At 41.9% G+C, this 16850-nt stretch overlaps 1 protein-coding gene across 1 annotated transcript in view; it reads right to left on the bottom strand.

The window, feature by feature from the left end:
- The window catches only part of unc13a (unc-13 homolog A (C. elegans)), a 54456-nt gene that overhangs the window by 28882 nt on the left and 8724 nt on the right, over window positions 1-16850 (bottom strand). The window contains 14 exon segments of the mRNA XM_034704707.1: window positions 62-203; window positions 503-730; window positions 2476-2695; window positions 2788-2862; window positions 3118-3123; window positions 4309-4387; window positions 4570-4616; window positions 5549-5642; window positions 7038-7859; window positions 11108-11303; window positions 12887-12916; window positions 13664-13718; window positions 13999-14069; window positions 15159-15282. Of these exon segments, the coding sequence (XP_034560598.1) occupies window positions 62-203; window positions 503-730; window positions 2476-2695; window positions 2788-2862; window positions 3118-3123; window positions 4309-4387; window positions 4570-4616; window positions 5549-5642; window positions 7038-7859; window positions 11108-11303; window positions 12887-12916; window positions 13664-13718; window positions 13999-14069; window positions 15159-15282 (2189 nt within the window).

The raw sequence follows: 16850 nt of genomic DNA, 5'->3' as shown, positions 1-16850 counted from the left end.
AACAGTAATTATTTTAAGCTCTAACTCCTTTCACATATTTTTTCAAAAGGTCTTGACTCACAAGTTAAATGTCTCTTCCCACACGGGGTTGAGGTTGCCATAAATGGTCTTGGTCCTCTTTTTGGTCTTTCCCACCTGGACTGTGACATAAGGATCACTGGAACCGGTTTTATCCTTCGCTTGCAGACCCTGGGCACACAACACTAAGAAGAAGAAATAAATAATGAAAAGCTGGTCAGCTATTGCAATACGTGTGTGCGTATGTGCGTGCATGTGTGTGCGTGCATGCGTGGATTCAAACAGATGCCTCACAAATCACCTGACCTTCTGTTCTACTGCCCCACAAACGCCACCTGTGCTCTCTTCATACAAACGCCAGCTTGTCTCTTTTTATAGGCACAAACACCTGACACGTGGGCTTCTCCTCTGACTTTGATGTTTACAGTGCCTGCCAGCTCTTTTCAAAGCTACTGTACTACCCTAATTTTGACTCCGCTCTCACCTGTGATGCAGATCTTGGCTGACCATTTCGAAGTGCCATCCAGCACGCTCTGTTTGATCTGCTTCATGTAGGTGACATGGGTGGCCTTGACAATCGCAAAAACCTCCTGAATGAGCTCAAAGATCTCAGGTTTGTTCCTCTCTCTGATCTTCATGCGGTCTTTGAGAACCATTATGATGTTTTGAGTTCGGTCCTCTGCACCATGTTTGGAGCTCTTCTCTGCTGCTCCTGGTATGAGGGAAATTAAGAAGAGAAACATGATTAAACCTGTAAATATAAACATAAGTGATACTATATGAGGGGATAGGGGTGACATGGTTGCATGAAGATGACATTTCCACTTGTTACTAAATCTGGAATATGGAGCAGATATGGGACTGTTTCATGAATGAGAGGCTGACACATTTGCAAAGCTTTGAAGTGCTGACTGAGAGAGAGATGGGAGGGAGAGGTGGATGCCAACAAAAGATGAATGGCTTTTAATATCCTCTCAAGAAAAACGAGTGAAATGAAAAAGTAGGAGTGAAGAGAAGGAGGAGGAGGACTGATCTTGGCAATGACAAATCGAGATAAGATGAAGAAGATGGCTTGATAGTGCAATATTATTTAGAAAAGGCAGCACTGACATAAACAAACCTTTGACAATTTTAGTGGTGATTTAATTCCTATGGAAATACTAACTTGATTTAAACACAATCTCACTAAGTACCATGTGAACACAATGTATCATCTTAGCTGTATAGTGTTTAAGTTATTTCAGAAATACAGTTGGCTACAAAAGGCAGTTTAAGGCTGATGTCAAAAAAATGAGGACCTGTTAGTAAACACAATTAGTCACCTTCTTGCCAGGAGAAAGCTATGAGGACAAATACAGCTTTTAAGGGAGCAAGCATGGTTTTGTCTGATATTTATATCTTAATGTATTCCTTCTTTCTATTAATATTTTGACTCTCTTTCATACTGTGTATAAGGGCATTCTGTAATAAATGTAGCTCTGGCGAAAGTTCAGACAGGAAGACTATAAAAGTAATCACAGCAGTTGTTTAACTCTGTTTTTTATCTTATTTTGTACTTATTGTACTTATTTTGTACTTATTGAAACTTCTTTCTTGATTGTACTTATGTCTGGGTTGCTGTAACAACTGAATTTCCCCCCCGGGGGATCAATAAAGTAATATCCTATCCTATCCTATCCTTTAGCTAACCCGCTTCCAGCTGCATGATCTTGACCTGTCATTGGTTAATCAGAGGCGGCTGTCATCCAATAGCTCAGTGGCACGCCCTTAATGTCAGCCTATCAACTTTCTGCTGTCTTATTAAATGTGTCTCTCTCTCTCTCTCGAGCTAGTTCCTTTTTGCATTGATGGTGCACACCCCTCCACCTCCCCATCTCCACCTGGTCTCCGCAAGACTTCAATTCCTAGAACTTATCAACCACCACCACCACCACCACCACCACCACCAGTGTCTGGACTCTAGGCGGATTTCTTCTGCTGCCAGTTTCACATATCCTACGCTCACTAAATTATTCCCCTAGAGTTCTTACGCCAAAGATTTCTGTCAAGTTTCATTACTGATTAAGTTGTAATAAATAACCTTTAATCTTCAAACTGTGTCTCTCCTGATTGAACTGAATTCCCTTTTTCTAATTCTAAGCTAGCTACCCCCTAGCTGTAGCCTTGTATTTGATCCATAGGCAAGAAAATAATCATCAGTAATTGCTCAATTAAAATAATTGCACATTTTTGATTTAGTCGTGCCTGTTAAGACTTTTGTGTTACTGTCTATGTAAAATATCTAATTTGTAACAGTAATGAACAGTTAAAAAAATTGATACTGAATATGTAAGTCAATGTTTTTTACTTATTTTCTTTTCTTTACTCTCTACCGCATTGACACACGTGCTTTTATGTTTTCTTCAGGTGCCTCAACATAACAACGAAACGAAACGAAACAAGCAAAATTGTACTTACTTTGCAGACAGTCAGCATTGAGTAGATCCTGGCACTTCTCGTGGCATTTGACTCCACACTCAGTACAGCGCATACCCTGCCGAGCGATACCCCACAGAAGTCCCTCACACTCATAGCAGTATGTGGGTGTGGTGGCTGTCCACACTTCAAAATTATGTGGCGTAGTGCAGGAGATGGGATATATGAGGGCCTGGAGGGTCTTCTTGTAGACGTGACTCTTCTGCAGAGGCACATCGGAGAGTGAGGGTTAGGGAAATGTTTAACATGCAGGACAGACTTTTAGAATAGTTCCAATAGCAAATAAGCACTGACCAGTTCTTCATTGTGCAGGGTGCTGGACGTCAAAGCTGAGGTAATGCCTGCTTTCCTGGAGTTCTGAACCAACGACTGAATGTCAGAAAAGAGTAGAGGTCAATTTCTCCTAGCTCCAACCTCTTACATCTTATTTTTTATCAAGACAAATCTCAGTTCAGCTAATGAAAGGATGTGTTATATTACTGTCTGTCTGAAAATTAATACTTCCAGCAAAATAGAGGGGATAAGTGCACATTTAAAGCTCTATACCACTTACAAGTGATCCGTTTACTGCTATGTCATCATTAAAAGTGTGGTAAGATAACGAACATTGCTTGTGCTACTCACCATAGCCTGTAGGAACGCGCAAGGGGTTGGGAGGTTGAGGGTAGGGGGAGGTAAAGAAGAGATTGAATATTACAAAAAGGCATGACAGAGTGAGGACTTTTTGTAAAGAATTTGAAATGCGGAGAGATGATGAGAAATGTGGATTTCTTTTTAGAGCATACTGTAGTTATCATAAATAAAAGTCGCAGCTGCAACCAGTCCAGAAAACAGTATTTGATGTTGGAATGAAAAAGCCTTTGATCACTGCCTATTCAGTCAGTATTAAACTCTGTCTAATCAATTACCTGAGACCCTGTCACAAATACACAGACACGCACAGTTTGTCAGAGTAAGAGACAGCGAAGAAGAGAGAGATCTGTGCACCTGTTTCTGACTGTCTGTCAGTACTTGGCTGTGGTCTTGAATGATGAAGACAGCCATCTGAGCTAATTACCTGTGTGTGGTAAAGCTTGGATCAGATGTGTTGAGGGAAAATGGCACACTGATTTATGTGACAGTAAATTTAATGAGACAGAATGTCATCTGTTCTATCAGCATCCATTACATGGAGAGGTCGCTTTCCTTAAATTAACAACCTCTCCTCTAACTTCCTAAAATTGTGTATTCGAAAAGCTGAAACAATTGTGTGTTTACAATGTGTGTCTATCCATAATCTGATTATGTATCTGTGCTTGTTATTAGTTACTTCTGTTGCTTTAACAAAGGTAGAAATGTGACGACTTTGTCTTGGCAGTAATTATACAAGACCATTTAGTAACAGATTTATCCAGAGGATTTATATTTGCCACAGTCTCATTAATAATAAGGCAGTGTCAGGGGAGGGATGAGGATGATGGTGGTGTGGGTCAATGAAAGGTGTGTTATGACAGCATAGAGCAGACATCAATGTCAATCAGAGGAAACCTCTGGCCCTGCCAGTGGCCTCTCAGCTCTGCAGCTCACCCTGCCAGGCTTTAAAAGTGGGAGATTGTAATGTCTGTTCATTGAGTGGATGTACTGTGCTTAGAGGGACAGAGGAAGATGAGTTAAAAGAGTGACATATAATAAAGAAAAACAAGGCCATAAAGCAAAGAGAATAAGATGAGAAGAGTAAGCAGAGAAGGAAAAACAGGAGGACGTTTCGCAAAGGGCGGTGCTGATTGCTGAGCCGAATGATGGATGGAATATAAAGAGATTAGCAGAGAAACTCACCAGATCTCTGACCAGAGGCATTGCTTTCCTCTTCCTGAGGTCTGGCATGCTGTCTATGCTGTACAGAGCACCACCCATCCTGCAGACAGAACATACTCAGACCAGGACTCAGCACCAGCATTTTATTCAGCTACATTTGTGAACAAGAACTTTAACGCAATTAATCAATTAGACAATTCAGACTTTAAAGCTACTGGCCTTATGCTGAGCAACTTATGGATTTCCAATGACTGTAGTAGTAACAGTGTCATGGTCACTTACCCTGCTCTTAACAGCAAAGAGGCAATTCCAACACTTTCTCCTCTTGCCTGTAGAAAAAGGAGAAACAAGATGATGGTCATAAGAGCTGTAGCATAGTGTTTGTCTTATTGTTCTATATAAAGAGAATTAAAAACCGGCTTTTACTGCATAAAGAACCGCTTTATGGTAGCATATTGACTAGTAGCTGTAACCACAATGACTGCAAGTATTTGAATTAATCACAAATAAATAAAGAACTATGGTAAAAGTAGAGGATAGAAGATCAAGAGAGTGGTCTCACTGAGCTCAGTCTGTCTGAGTGTTGTGATTGTTAACATCAAATGAATTCTCTGTGTTTAACAATCACAGTAGGACTAGAATACAGCCAGATGGCCATTTGTGTAATCTTTTTAATAACTCTAATTCTATCTGTTCTTTAATTGAAAGACATGATCTTTGTCTGCATGATCAAACAACAACACACAGCCTTTGCTCACGTCACAATGACACACAGAAAAAGACTCTAATGTTCTAATCTTCAGGTTTCATAAATGCCTTATCAGGCTTACAACAGCATGGCTCTCAATGCTAATAAATGAGCCACAAAGTATTCACACAACATGATTAACACACTACCGGCTACACCCACCTGAGCGTCTGCTCCAGCCAAGGGTAATCAGAATGGACAACATGCAAATCGCTACGAGGATGGCAAACAACTGAAAAGAAAATAATGAAACGGCAAAACGGTACAAGGGGTAAACAGAAACCATCAAATTAACACAAGACAATTATATAATGCACAGCAATAACCAAAAACTGGGAAAAACACAGTAACAGTAGGGCATGCAGGAGCTGATGCAACGAGTCAAACAGTAGCATTAATATTTAAAGCAAAGACACATCACCATCTTTTAAGAGGCAAGGCTTTACTCAACACAGATTCTACAAATGCACAACTACATGCACAGAGACATGCAAAGAAACAGGAAGGCCTTACCTCCTGCAGCTGTAGTCGTACTCTGCTGTAAAGTCTAAGCCAGTTCGATTTGGCTCTGGCTGGACCAGGTTCCATTATTTCTCTTTTTGGAAAGCTGAAAGGATGTTAGAAGGAGCATATTCAAAAAGTTGTTCATATATATGTGAACGATAAAGTGGTTATTGAGATAACTATCTGGTTAGCAGATCAAAGAAGAACACAAGATGTGATCAGTTATTAAGATGTCAGAAATATAGGATCCAACATTTTTGGGCAAAACCGTTACCCTGGAGTCAAAGTCAGAATACTTGTGCTCCTGCTGCTTTAAAGCTGCTGTTGGTAGGAATGGTGTCAAAAACATTACTTTTTTTCAGCTGGGTTTGGAAAAAAGGTCATAAAACCCATCGGTACTCATCGGTAAGTGGAGTAATTTGAGACTATCGTGAAATCTCATGCCTATGTATAAGGCAATGTTATTATTCCCCTTGTTCCTGTTATGACGGACCAATCATAGCTAATCCCCAACCATCTGTCCTGATTGGTCGAGTGGTGGCCCCACTACGTCGCCCTGATTAGCTGGGGAGTCACTACTTCCTCATAGAACACGCACGACGAGCCTTTGTGGCGGCTGCTCCTCAGCTCTGGAACAACCTGCCCCAACATATCTGCTCTGCGGGAAAAAATCGAGATTTTTAAATCCTCTCTTAAGACTCACCTTTTCTCCCTGGCTTTTAATCGAGGTTGAGTGGACATCTGGCATAATCTTAATTCAATTTTAATTTATTTTACTCTATCTTATTTTATGATACATTTGCACTGTTTACGTACTTTAGTATTGTATTTTAGTATAGTATTTTATGCTATGTTTGTCATTTGTGCTTTTTTTGATCTGTACAGCACTTTGGTCAACCCCGGTTGTTTTAAACGTGCTCTATAAATAATGTTTGAGTTGAGTTTTGTGGGCGGGGTTACGGGAGCAGAGAGGAGAGGAGTAGTGTTGACATTAGAAATCTCTCTCAGAACTGATGTTTATATCATGACGACCATCAGCAGCTTCAAGTGTGATCATTCTTTTTTATGTGACTATCACAAACCCTCTAACTGAGGGGGGATGTCTTACAAAATAGCTGAAGCCCTTTTATTGGAACAAAAACTATGGTATACGCATTTTCAATCAAGCTAGTGTCAAAGTAGTTTTGCAACTTTTTAACAAATGCATGTATCAGAGAAACATGTTGAGTGAAATAGTTTGATAATAGTTTTTATACCAGCTCTATCACAACACCTTACTGAGGTATGTTTGCTATGATCCTCATTGGGATAATTGGCCGAGTGGTCCGCATTGGTTGCTGAACGTGACCATGTAAAGTGTGAGCTCATTGTTAATTGAGTAAACTGTCGGATTAACATCTGTGTACAAAATGTTGCTAATGAAGCTATGTGTAGTGTTGACAGAGTGTGGGAGCGTGTTATTCCTCTCAGAAGCTGACAGAGAACATACTGTGTTTACCTTGGAACAATTGGCTCTATTTTCTCTTCAGGTGCCGGAGGGATACTCTCAGGCTCCACTGGAGGCTGTTCAGGGAGTGGAGGTTCCTCCAGTGGCAGCTCAAACTTTGGCTCAAGCTCCAGGAACTCTGTGTCTGGCGTTGGAACTCGCGGCGGTGTCTCGGGGGGGAATGTATCCATGGTAGACAGCTCTGGCTCGATGGGTGCATATGGAGGCATAGTGGATTCTGGAAGGGGGCTGAAAGGGGGAAGCTTGTTGTCCTGTGTCTGTAAAGGTAGACCAGGGGCAGTGCTGGGGGGCTGGAGCTGATCCTGGGCTGGCTTCTGCTGATGTAATGATGCCTGTTTCTCCAGAGGGGGTCTAGTGGAGGACAGAGTATCAGGGGTGGGCAACAAGGTGGGGGCAGTGCTCGTGGGAGTGGGGATATAGGGTGGCTCCTGATCTTCACTGAGTGCACCGTCAAGTGGAAACATATCTTCATCCTCCTCATAAGGCATCTCCTCTTCATCTTCATAGTTGTACTCTCCCTCTTCCTCCACGTATATCTCACCCTCTTCATCCGCATACAGGGCCCCCTCTTCCCCTCCATCTTTGAGGTAGCCTCCATCGTCGCTGTAGACACCTTGAGGGTCCTCGCCTTCCCAGCCAGGTGAGTCCTCTTTGCCGTAGCTGACGGAGGAGTGGCAGGAGTGGTACGAGTCGTTCTCATCATAGAACTCTGAACCTCGCAAACTCCCGCCGTCCTCTGGAACAAACCCCTCGCTGAGCTGAGAGCTGCCTCGGCTTAACTCGCCTGACGAGGCGTACCGACTGTCTGAGGGGCTGAATGAAGGGGGAGATACAGATACAAGTTACAAACACACACAGGTTGAAAGGTAAGCTAAAGGAGAACCCACACTTAAACAATCAGGAGTATGGGGACACTTGAGGAATTTGTGTTGGGGGGCCAGGGAGGGTGACAGCTAACTACTGGGAAAAGAGGAGTGACTTTAAAACAGCCAATAAAAAACTCAGGGCAGGGAGTTTAAGGCTTGTGATGCATCTACATAACTGCAATTACCTTTTTAGAAATAAAAAAGGTTACTATGGATACTAGTTAACACACAACTTAATACAGAAACACCAAACAAAGAGGTATAAATAGAATTATTCAGATAAAAGAGAGTGAACCTGGAGAGGTTTAGGGTAACTTATTAGTCTGGCAGAACAAAAAGCGTCCTCTTTCTGCAGATAAATGTATGAATAATATTTACCTGCAGTGATGAATGAGGCTATTAGACATTTAGACAGACCATGACTCAGAGAGAGATTTGAGACACATGCTAATACAATGTCTAACACACACACACACACACGCACACACGCACACAAACACACACACACACACACACCGACTCACACTTGCACTTTATTGTTTTAGACTCTTGTGGTGGTGGTCATGTTCGTTCAATAATGCTTGGTGCAGGGGCAGTAAAGAAGAGAAATGTATAACGGCTTTGGGCTGTGAGCCAGAGGGAATACACAAGAATAGCTGAACGCACACGTAAACACTCAACCACGACAGAGCTGTTCCTCTCTATTTATCATCTATCTCACAATCTCGCTCTGGTCCAACACAAAGACTGACACAGGCGGTGACAAATGGCTTGCATAATGCTGAGTCGGAATACATGTCTGCCCTCTGCTAGCAAATATCGAAACAACAAGGTAACACTAAGATGAAAATGAACCCAACATATCTCGGCCTCTCTTATAGAGCCCTGTTATTCGGTTGAAGTTGTCGCGCTGTCTCATAAGTGAAAATGTAATGTGTATAATCACCAAGTATGTGACAATTACAATAAGACAGGGCTCTTCTTTAGGTCTCACTTACAGGATGAGGCTGTAATAGCAGGTTGTTGCAACAACACATACAGATTCACACAGGCCTCTACTAACTCCAACCAACAATTAACCTCCCTGTCTTTGATTGTACGACGCAGCCCATGCATACACACATCTCATCGGTCTCTTAACCACACAAATAAGCACAAAACTGCATCAGATTTACAGTCTCAAATTGTGAGGATGAGTATGATACATCACTTGATTTGTGATTCTTCACCAGGGACACAGTAGATGCAGGACCAGAAATGTTCTATAAAAAAGTATAGAATATACATATAGAGAGATAGGGTAAAGAGCGCATGCATGCAAGCACAGTGAGCGAGGAGGACAGGACAAGTCCACCACTGACGTCACAGCGAGACGGAGTCACAGGCCGGAGCAGGAAGAAGGAAGAGCAGGAGGAGTTGGGGAGGAGGTACAGAGACCCACCTATCGGACAGTGAATGCCTACTGTCTAGAGAATACTGACGGCTGGTGCGCCGGCTCGACCCTGAGCCTGAGTCGATATCGCTGCGCCCGTTGGTGGCCGAGTCTAAACTATCATAGCGTCTGGTAAGAGGAGTAGGGAGGGAGGTAGGGAGGAGGTAGGGAGGAGGGGAGAGTAGGGAGAGGAGCATCAGTAGAGCTCAGTGCAAATGTTTTAAATAAAAGCTCTAACCACACTGAACCTCTGCACTGCAAGGCTTTGAAAAACATTCACAGGATTTACGGCCTGTCTTTGAACAGCAGTCAGGGTTCATATGAACATTGATGCAAGTTCTGCATGCTGTGATCATTCATTCTGTTCAAACAAGTCCAAAAAATCTTCTTGGGCTCGCAATATAACAGATTTGGGACAAATTCTAATGTGCTTATTCTGTGCAGGAGTTAGTTCTTTAGAGGCTTCAGCAGTCCCAGTTATTATAATAAATCAGGTATTTGTGTGCCCTTGTGAATTGATATATCATTAAGTAATATTTGTTATCAGATTCTGCTACACAGAATCAGAAAATCATGTGTTTCTGCAGATAGTTACTGTATGCATCAAACAACAGACCATGTAGGGGTGGAATGCACTGGCCATAAAGCAATCCTTGGACCTATATGTCATCATCTGATGACTATTTAAGTTTTGTATTAGTCTCTATAAACATACATTTACATAACATTCAGCTAGATTCAGTCGTACATGTTGTTTTGACACTTTTAATCAGTTCTCAAATCTTAAGTTATTCAGCCAGAAAATCCCTTATCAGTAATTCAAGCGATGTGAAGCCCAGAAAAATTGGCTGTGGCTCCAAGAGGATATACTGTAGGTGTCTGATAACAGCAGACGAGGCTCCTAAATTGCTTTTTATACTTTTGTACCAAAAAGATCATATGAACTTTGCACTATAATTAACATAGAAGCCAAAGGAGGGTATCTCCTAATGGACTGATTACAGCAAGTAAAACCTCTTCCAATGTTCATAAAAAATCCTGACTACTGTTTAAAGGCAAACTAAAAGAAAATGCAGAATCATTCTTTAGATGTCTGCACAAAAGCTCCAGAAGTTGAGCATTTTAAGTTTTCTCTAACACATTTGAATCTCACCAAGTAAGAAAGTGAAACTCTCTGTTTCAGCTTTTATGAGCAGCAAACTCTGAAAACAATTCCAAAAATATTCAGAAATACTGTCATGTCCAGAAATATTACTATTTTCTTAAAAAAAACTTCAACAAGGGAGATCACAAGGGGTTTGTGACGCTAACACAGTCAACATGCACACACAGATGCAGGCACACACGCACGCATTCACACATGCTCACACACTCATTTACAGGAAAGATAACCACAAAGGCCCACTTCATATATGACCTGTATACAAGAACTGCACGCCCCAGCATGCGTGTATACACTCAGGCCAGGGTTATTCTCTAGAGGAGGAGAGCACAGTGGGACAACATGTTACCATGAACAATACAGTGAGACAAAACAAGACCCCAGGGCTTGAGCTGTCTCTGGGATAGATGCTAGATTCAAGATGACACTATTGTGGAAAGTCTCTGTTATTATAAATATTTAACATAAACAGCCTTTTTCTTCCTCTTGACCTGTAAAGTAAAACTTTTCCTCCTGTTCCTCATAACCTGCCATGGTAATCTCATGAAAAGAAAACACTTGGTTTCAGCTGTGGCTACATAGTGGCTGTAGGGTGCTGTACCTCATGGCTCTGTGGTCGTAGTCCAAGTCTTGCATTTCATCGTTGTAGGAGTCTCTGTACTGCTGCTGCCTCATGGGATACTGGTGCATGGAAGCATTTGGCTGAGAGGTGGTGTAGTAGGGAGGTGGGATGCTGTTACTGGTTTCGCTGCGGTAGTCACTGTCTCTGTCATCCACAGCACTGTCTGGATCCTCGTCTGTTTGCATAAACACAGTGGGAAGATAGGACAAATTGAGACAGCATAACCAGGAGAGAATGATGGATGTTATTTGTACTCTGCAATTTTTTTTATGGTGGAAAAAATTAACATGGCCTCCATGTTTGAATGTATGATGTTGGGATTTAGCACAATTGATGATACCAGGCAGGGTCTGACATGCAAAATTGAAAATAAGTTTCAGAGATGGGAGGCACACTGACAAAATAGACAAAAGCACCTTTTCTTTCCCCAAAGTAATGATATCTTAACCTTCACAAAATGTAAGTGAACATGTTTCTTTAGCTATATTAATGTGTGACTTCCACCCCTGCGTGTGTCAGTGCAGCAGTTGAGCCTCCCCTGTCAAAAAACTGGATACGCCCCGGACAGCTGATATTCTCCTTTTTTATATTCGTTTTTTATTTGCCTCTCCCTACAAAAATCAATAATAAGCTTATTTTACTATTGTCAAATCAAAGTGTCTTTTCTATTGTAAATTGAAAAACAGATTTGTTTAATTAATTGAACAAAGTTAGCCTATATAACATGGTTAAGTAGTTCTGGCCTTTTTCCAGGTTTTTAAATTGTGTATTCTGCCCAAGCGGCAACTTCCAGTCTCAAAATATGAAGCCCATGCGGAAGTGTTATAAACTGCAATTCATCGAGAATCTGCTTGAGCCTGGCTGCAGAAACACCGGAAACCACATAGACACCAATTCAAAAAAGACGATCTTTACAGTATTAATAATCATGTTTACAGCCTGGTTCAAAAAACAGCTTGGCCCTACGTAGCTAATCTCTCTATTGGCACACACTGTATGGGGGTGAATTTTTTTCTAACGCGACGGTTAAGAAGATATTAAGATTCCGAGTTTTTGCCCAAATAAGGACATGACTGACTTGACTCCCGGCCAGGAACACTTTACGTCACACTCTGCCTGGTTGAGTTCCGCATTTCCAATATGGCTGCCGCCATCGATTGGCTTCAAAACAGCGCTCAGGAACAGATGGGTGATGTCACGGATACTATGTCCATATTTTATACAGTCTATGATTCTGCCTCAATGTCATCCAACATGATAATATATCTGAGCTGCAAGACCCGAGGAAAAATAGTCTTGAGGCATTTTCGGCACCAATCACTGCTTTATGTTAAGTTGTTGCCCTCAATGCATTGCATTGACTGAAGGCAATTAAGATAAAGGCATCATATTTTTCAGATCTTCTGTCAGCTGAACTATTGTGATTCTCGTGAGTAAATCTTCCATTAAGTTTAAAAGTAAGGTCACATGATTTTGAAAGGGAGGGGATCACAAACCCTACTCCCCAGTGGATTGGACAAACAATATAGAGCTTAATTTACTGTAACATTTTACTTGTTTTTACAGCTTAGCTCTATACCCATGATGAGAAAATTGATACGATCTTAAGGGAAATTCAGAGAAGACGTGTGGGCGAAATATTATTTTTCTTGTGGCAGCTAATGGTGTAAACAAGGAGCTCATAACATTAAGTGAAACATGGAAGATGAATACAGAATTACTCTCAGTCAGTGGCAGATGTGCATGAAAGAAACTTACTTTGCTGATCTCCCCACAGACTCCAATTACCTGTGAGAAGATAAAGGGTTGGGAAACCAAATTAGGTTTGGACCATAAATTAAAGACACTGGAAGGCTGCAAGGCCAGGCGAGCAAACATGCAGAGATTTGCAACCCTGAGACCCTGAGAAATAATTAGATTCACACGTGTGAGCATATGTTGTGTGTGTGTGTGTGTGTGTGTGTGTGTGTGTGTGTGTGTGAGTGCGAATGTACATGTGTGGAAGTCAAGAAAAGCAAATGCTGCTGGCTTTGGTTACTTAACAAAGAAGAGGAAACACATTTCTAATTGCATCTCCACACACACACAGACACACAGACACAGACACACACACACACACACACACACACACACACACACACACACACACACACACACACACACACACACACACACACACACACGCATCATGCCACCAACCAATTCTTCAGACAGACAGACCGACAGACAGACAGACAGACAGACAGACAGACAGACAGACAGACAGACAGACAGACAGACAGACAGACAGACAGGGTGGTGTGTGTCCGATCACATTCATCACACAGCCAACACCTAAAAGTCACTCTGGTGTTCCCTCCCTTCATCATTAGCTTCATCTATCAGCCTCATTTGACTTCCTGAGAAGCTTCATTCTCAGTATAGGGGAAACCATTGGTAGGAGGGAGGTGAGGAAAACGTGGCAACATTAAAAGAACCCAGCGGGGGGGGGGGGGGATGGCAGAATTGGATGCAGAAGTGTTTTTTAACACTCACAACACTGTGTGGTCGGTGCATGGAGGGGTCGCTCCTGTTCTTCTTGATAGGCATACTGCAAGAGAAAAACAACAACAGACATTGAAGGAAATAAAATCCATCAAATCTCCAAGGAAAAGTGTTGGTAAGAATATTGACTCTGGGAGCTCTGCTGTTATTGGCAGCCATAGAGTGTGATTAGAGCGAATATGGAAGATACAGAAAAAAGTAAAAAAAAAAAGGAGAGGGGTTATGAAAGAAAAAGCAATAGAGGAAGAAATAAATATATGAGAAAATATAGTTGACAGATGGTGCAGGGACAGTGATGGGAATATGAGGGAGAATTAAGTTCTTACATCTTGATCTCTCATGGCGTTTAGTTGTTCAAGTTTCTTGGCCCAGTATCTTGCTTCTTCTTCTGGAATGTCTTCAGCAAAAAACACAAAAAGCAGCATTTCAGTTTAATGAGTTCATAAAATATTGGATGATAAAAACATGTCTCTTTATAGCCTCCCCAGGATGAGTCCCAAAGCAGTCACATTCTAGTTTCTTTACTGTCATAGTAACAGATAGTCTTAAAAGTGAGTGATGGTAAAAGATTGACAAAGTAATAAAATCACTTGAAACGGTGGCTAATCTCCAGACTTTGATTCTATCACATATTCCTTGAATTCCTCAGTGGTCAAGTTTTCATGATATCGTTAATGTTGAAATATGTTTTTTTCTGTGGACCCAAGGACTTCTTGTGGATGAAAGCTCAAGAACAGACAAAGGATTCTTGCTAAATTGGTTTTATATAAAAGACATTTTCAAGGTTGATTTTGAAATTCATCAAGTAAGCAACATGGACAAGGACGAGGATAGAGAGCTCCAAGGCAGATAATTGCTCCATTGTTATGGTGGTCTTGCCAACTGTTGCTCTCAGAGCATACTTAGCATACTTTAACCATAAAGAAACAGCCCTAGAGGTAGTGTTAGTGCTTGTTCGAAAAGGACGTAGTGGGGGGACTATAAGTGGTCCCACATAGCAGATAGGTCTGTGCCAGATCTGGTGTCAAGCCGGCACTGCTGGCTGACTGCAGGCATTGCAAGTGGTATGTCAACCGGATGTTTGCCAGGTCTGGCAATGATGGCATTGTATATATGATGGCATGCCACATCTGGCCCGATCGTGGCTTGGTTTATGTGGCCCAGATCTGTCCATGCCGCATCTGGGCCGATTAAGGTTGAGCTTGTGATTAAGCTGGCCCGTGTGTGGGCCGTCTCTGGCAAACTATATCTGGGCCACCTAAGGTCCGTCATTCTTTGCGGTATGTTGGCCAGTCTAAGGTATTGTTGGCCAGAACCGGGCCAGACCAATTTTGCTCAGTGGGGTAGTGATAGAGGATCACAGGGCTGTTTTTCATTTAATTGGAGAATAGCCAAATATGCAAAATCTAACTTATGTAAAGAAAACATAACATTTTTGCACAATTAACCAGATGGAATAAATATAACTTGGATAAAAAAGACAGACCTAGTGGCAGTTCAAAGCGGGTGTCGAGCAGCAGCCGGTGAAAGGTTGGGTCTTTGGTTCCGCAGATCTCATTCTCAGCCATGATCGCATTGGAGTCCAGGGTCAGCCACTGACCTGGACCCTCCTGGAAAAAGAAAGATAACTATAACAATATTCTATTCATTATACATTTGCCTCAAATTACTTTATCTTGTTTGTGCATGCACAACGTAACCTTCTCAGTGGGTGCTAACTTAACAACACTTTAGTGTCAGTGCCATGAAGGGCACCAGATCAGCAACAAAGTCCAAAGACATCTAAATTTAATGTTTCACTTCTATACCTTTACATTTAGTTTGACATGCAGTATTTTGGGACTCAAGAGAATCTGTCTTGCAGTTTGCCCATAATTCCACACTTTTTGCTGAGATATTGACCTCTTAGGTCTAGAATCAGACTGGTTCATATTGGTATCTTATTTTCTGCAAAAAAAGTCAGATGTTTCGACCAATTTTTTAAATTTGAAGTTTAACCATGAATTGAAAAAACGCTATCTCAAGCATCAGTATCAAGCCAAACCAATAATTACTTCCAGCTATTTAATAAATGATTATTTCAAATACAATATGTTTCATAAAAGCATTACGAGTTTGTGAACCGTCACGTTAGAAAAAAATTCACCCCCCGTACAGTGTGTGGCGATAGAGAGATTAGCTTCGTAGAGAACAAAGCCGTTTTTTGAACAAGGCTGTAAACATGTTTATTAATGCTGCAAAGATCATCTTTTTCCCATTCATGTCTATGTGGTTTCCGGTGTTTCTGCAGCCAGCCTCAAGCGGATTCTCGATGTATTGCAGTTTATAACGCTTCCGCATGGGCTTCAGCGTTTGAGACCGGAGGTTGCTGCTTGGTTTGAATGTAGCATTTCCTCAGGACTCTGTCCAACCCCTCCCCCTCCTCCAAAAGGACGCCCCCGCGACCATATGATCGTGACTGATTCAAAACCGGTCCTCACCAAACCATTATCATAGTGAAAGTTAAAAACACAAACAAACATGGTTATTGTTAGTACTCACAACTGTCATGCTAGCATTATCCAGTTGTACCGGTGACACGATATCAGGAGAAAAGTTATAATACATATAATACTGTAACAGCTCTACTGTTTGTTAAATGTGTTTAGTGTAGATGTTCTTAATTCCTACAGTGTTGAAAGTTAGTGAAGGCATCAGGATAGCTGTAGAGTGTGCGAGCGGGAGAGAGGAGAGACAAGAGGAGAAGTTCATCATTCATTCAAACATTGATTGTTGCTTTGTTGGTTGGCGTGATCATGGCCGACAGTGACTGGTTATTAAAAATCAACGTGTTCACGAATCGACTCGTCATCCCTACAGCGTCCGGGCTGACGCTACAATACATCTACATTTTTTGTAGGACTTACTGAATGTCATTCATTCTTTTGCTTGTCAGAGCCCCCGTGGTGAGAGCTTTTTAGACTCTGATCCGAACTACAGTCCTGAGCAAAGCACCTCATCGGGTCAGAGGGGACAGGCCCGAGGTCGAGCGAGAGGGGCAGTAAATAGAGGCAGGGGAAGCAGAGGCAGGAGATGGGGAGTGCACGCCGGGGAAATGTACGTGCAGGAGGCAGGCAGAACGGCAGGATGGGATTTGATTTGTTTATAAAAATTGGACCCTAAAGGTGGGGATTGGTTG

This window comes from Notolabrus celidotus, chromosome 2 (assembly GCF_009762535.1).
Source record: "Notolabrus celidotus isolate fNotCel1 chromosome 2, fNotCel1.pri, whole genome shotgun sequence".
Taxonomy (NCBI): Eukaryota; Metazoa; Chordata; class Actinopteri; order Labriformes; family Labridae; genus Notolabrus; species Notolabrus celidotus.
The sequence above is the reverse complement of the archived record's forward strand: the minus strand, read 5'-3'. Positions and strand labels throughout refer to the sequence as shown.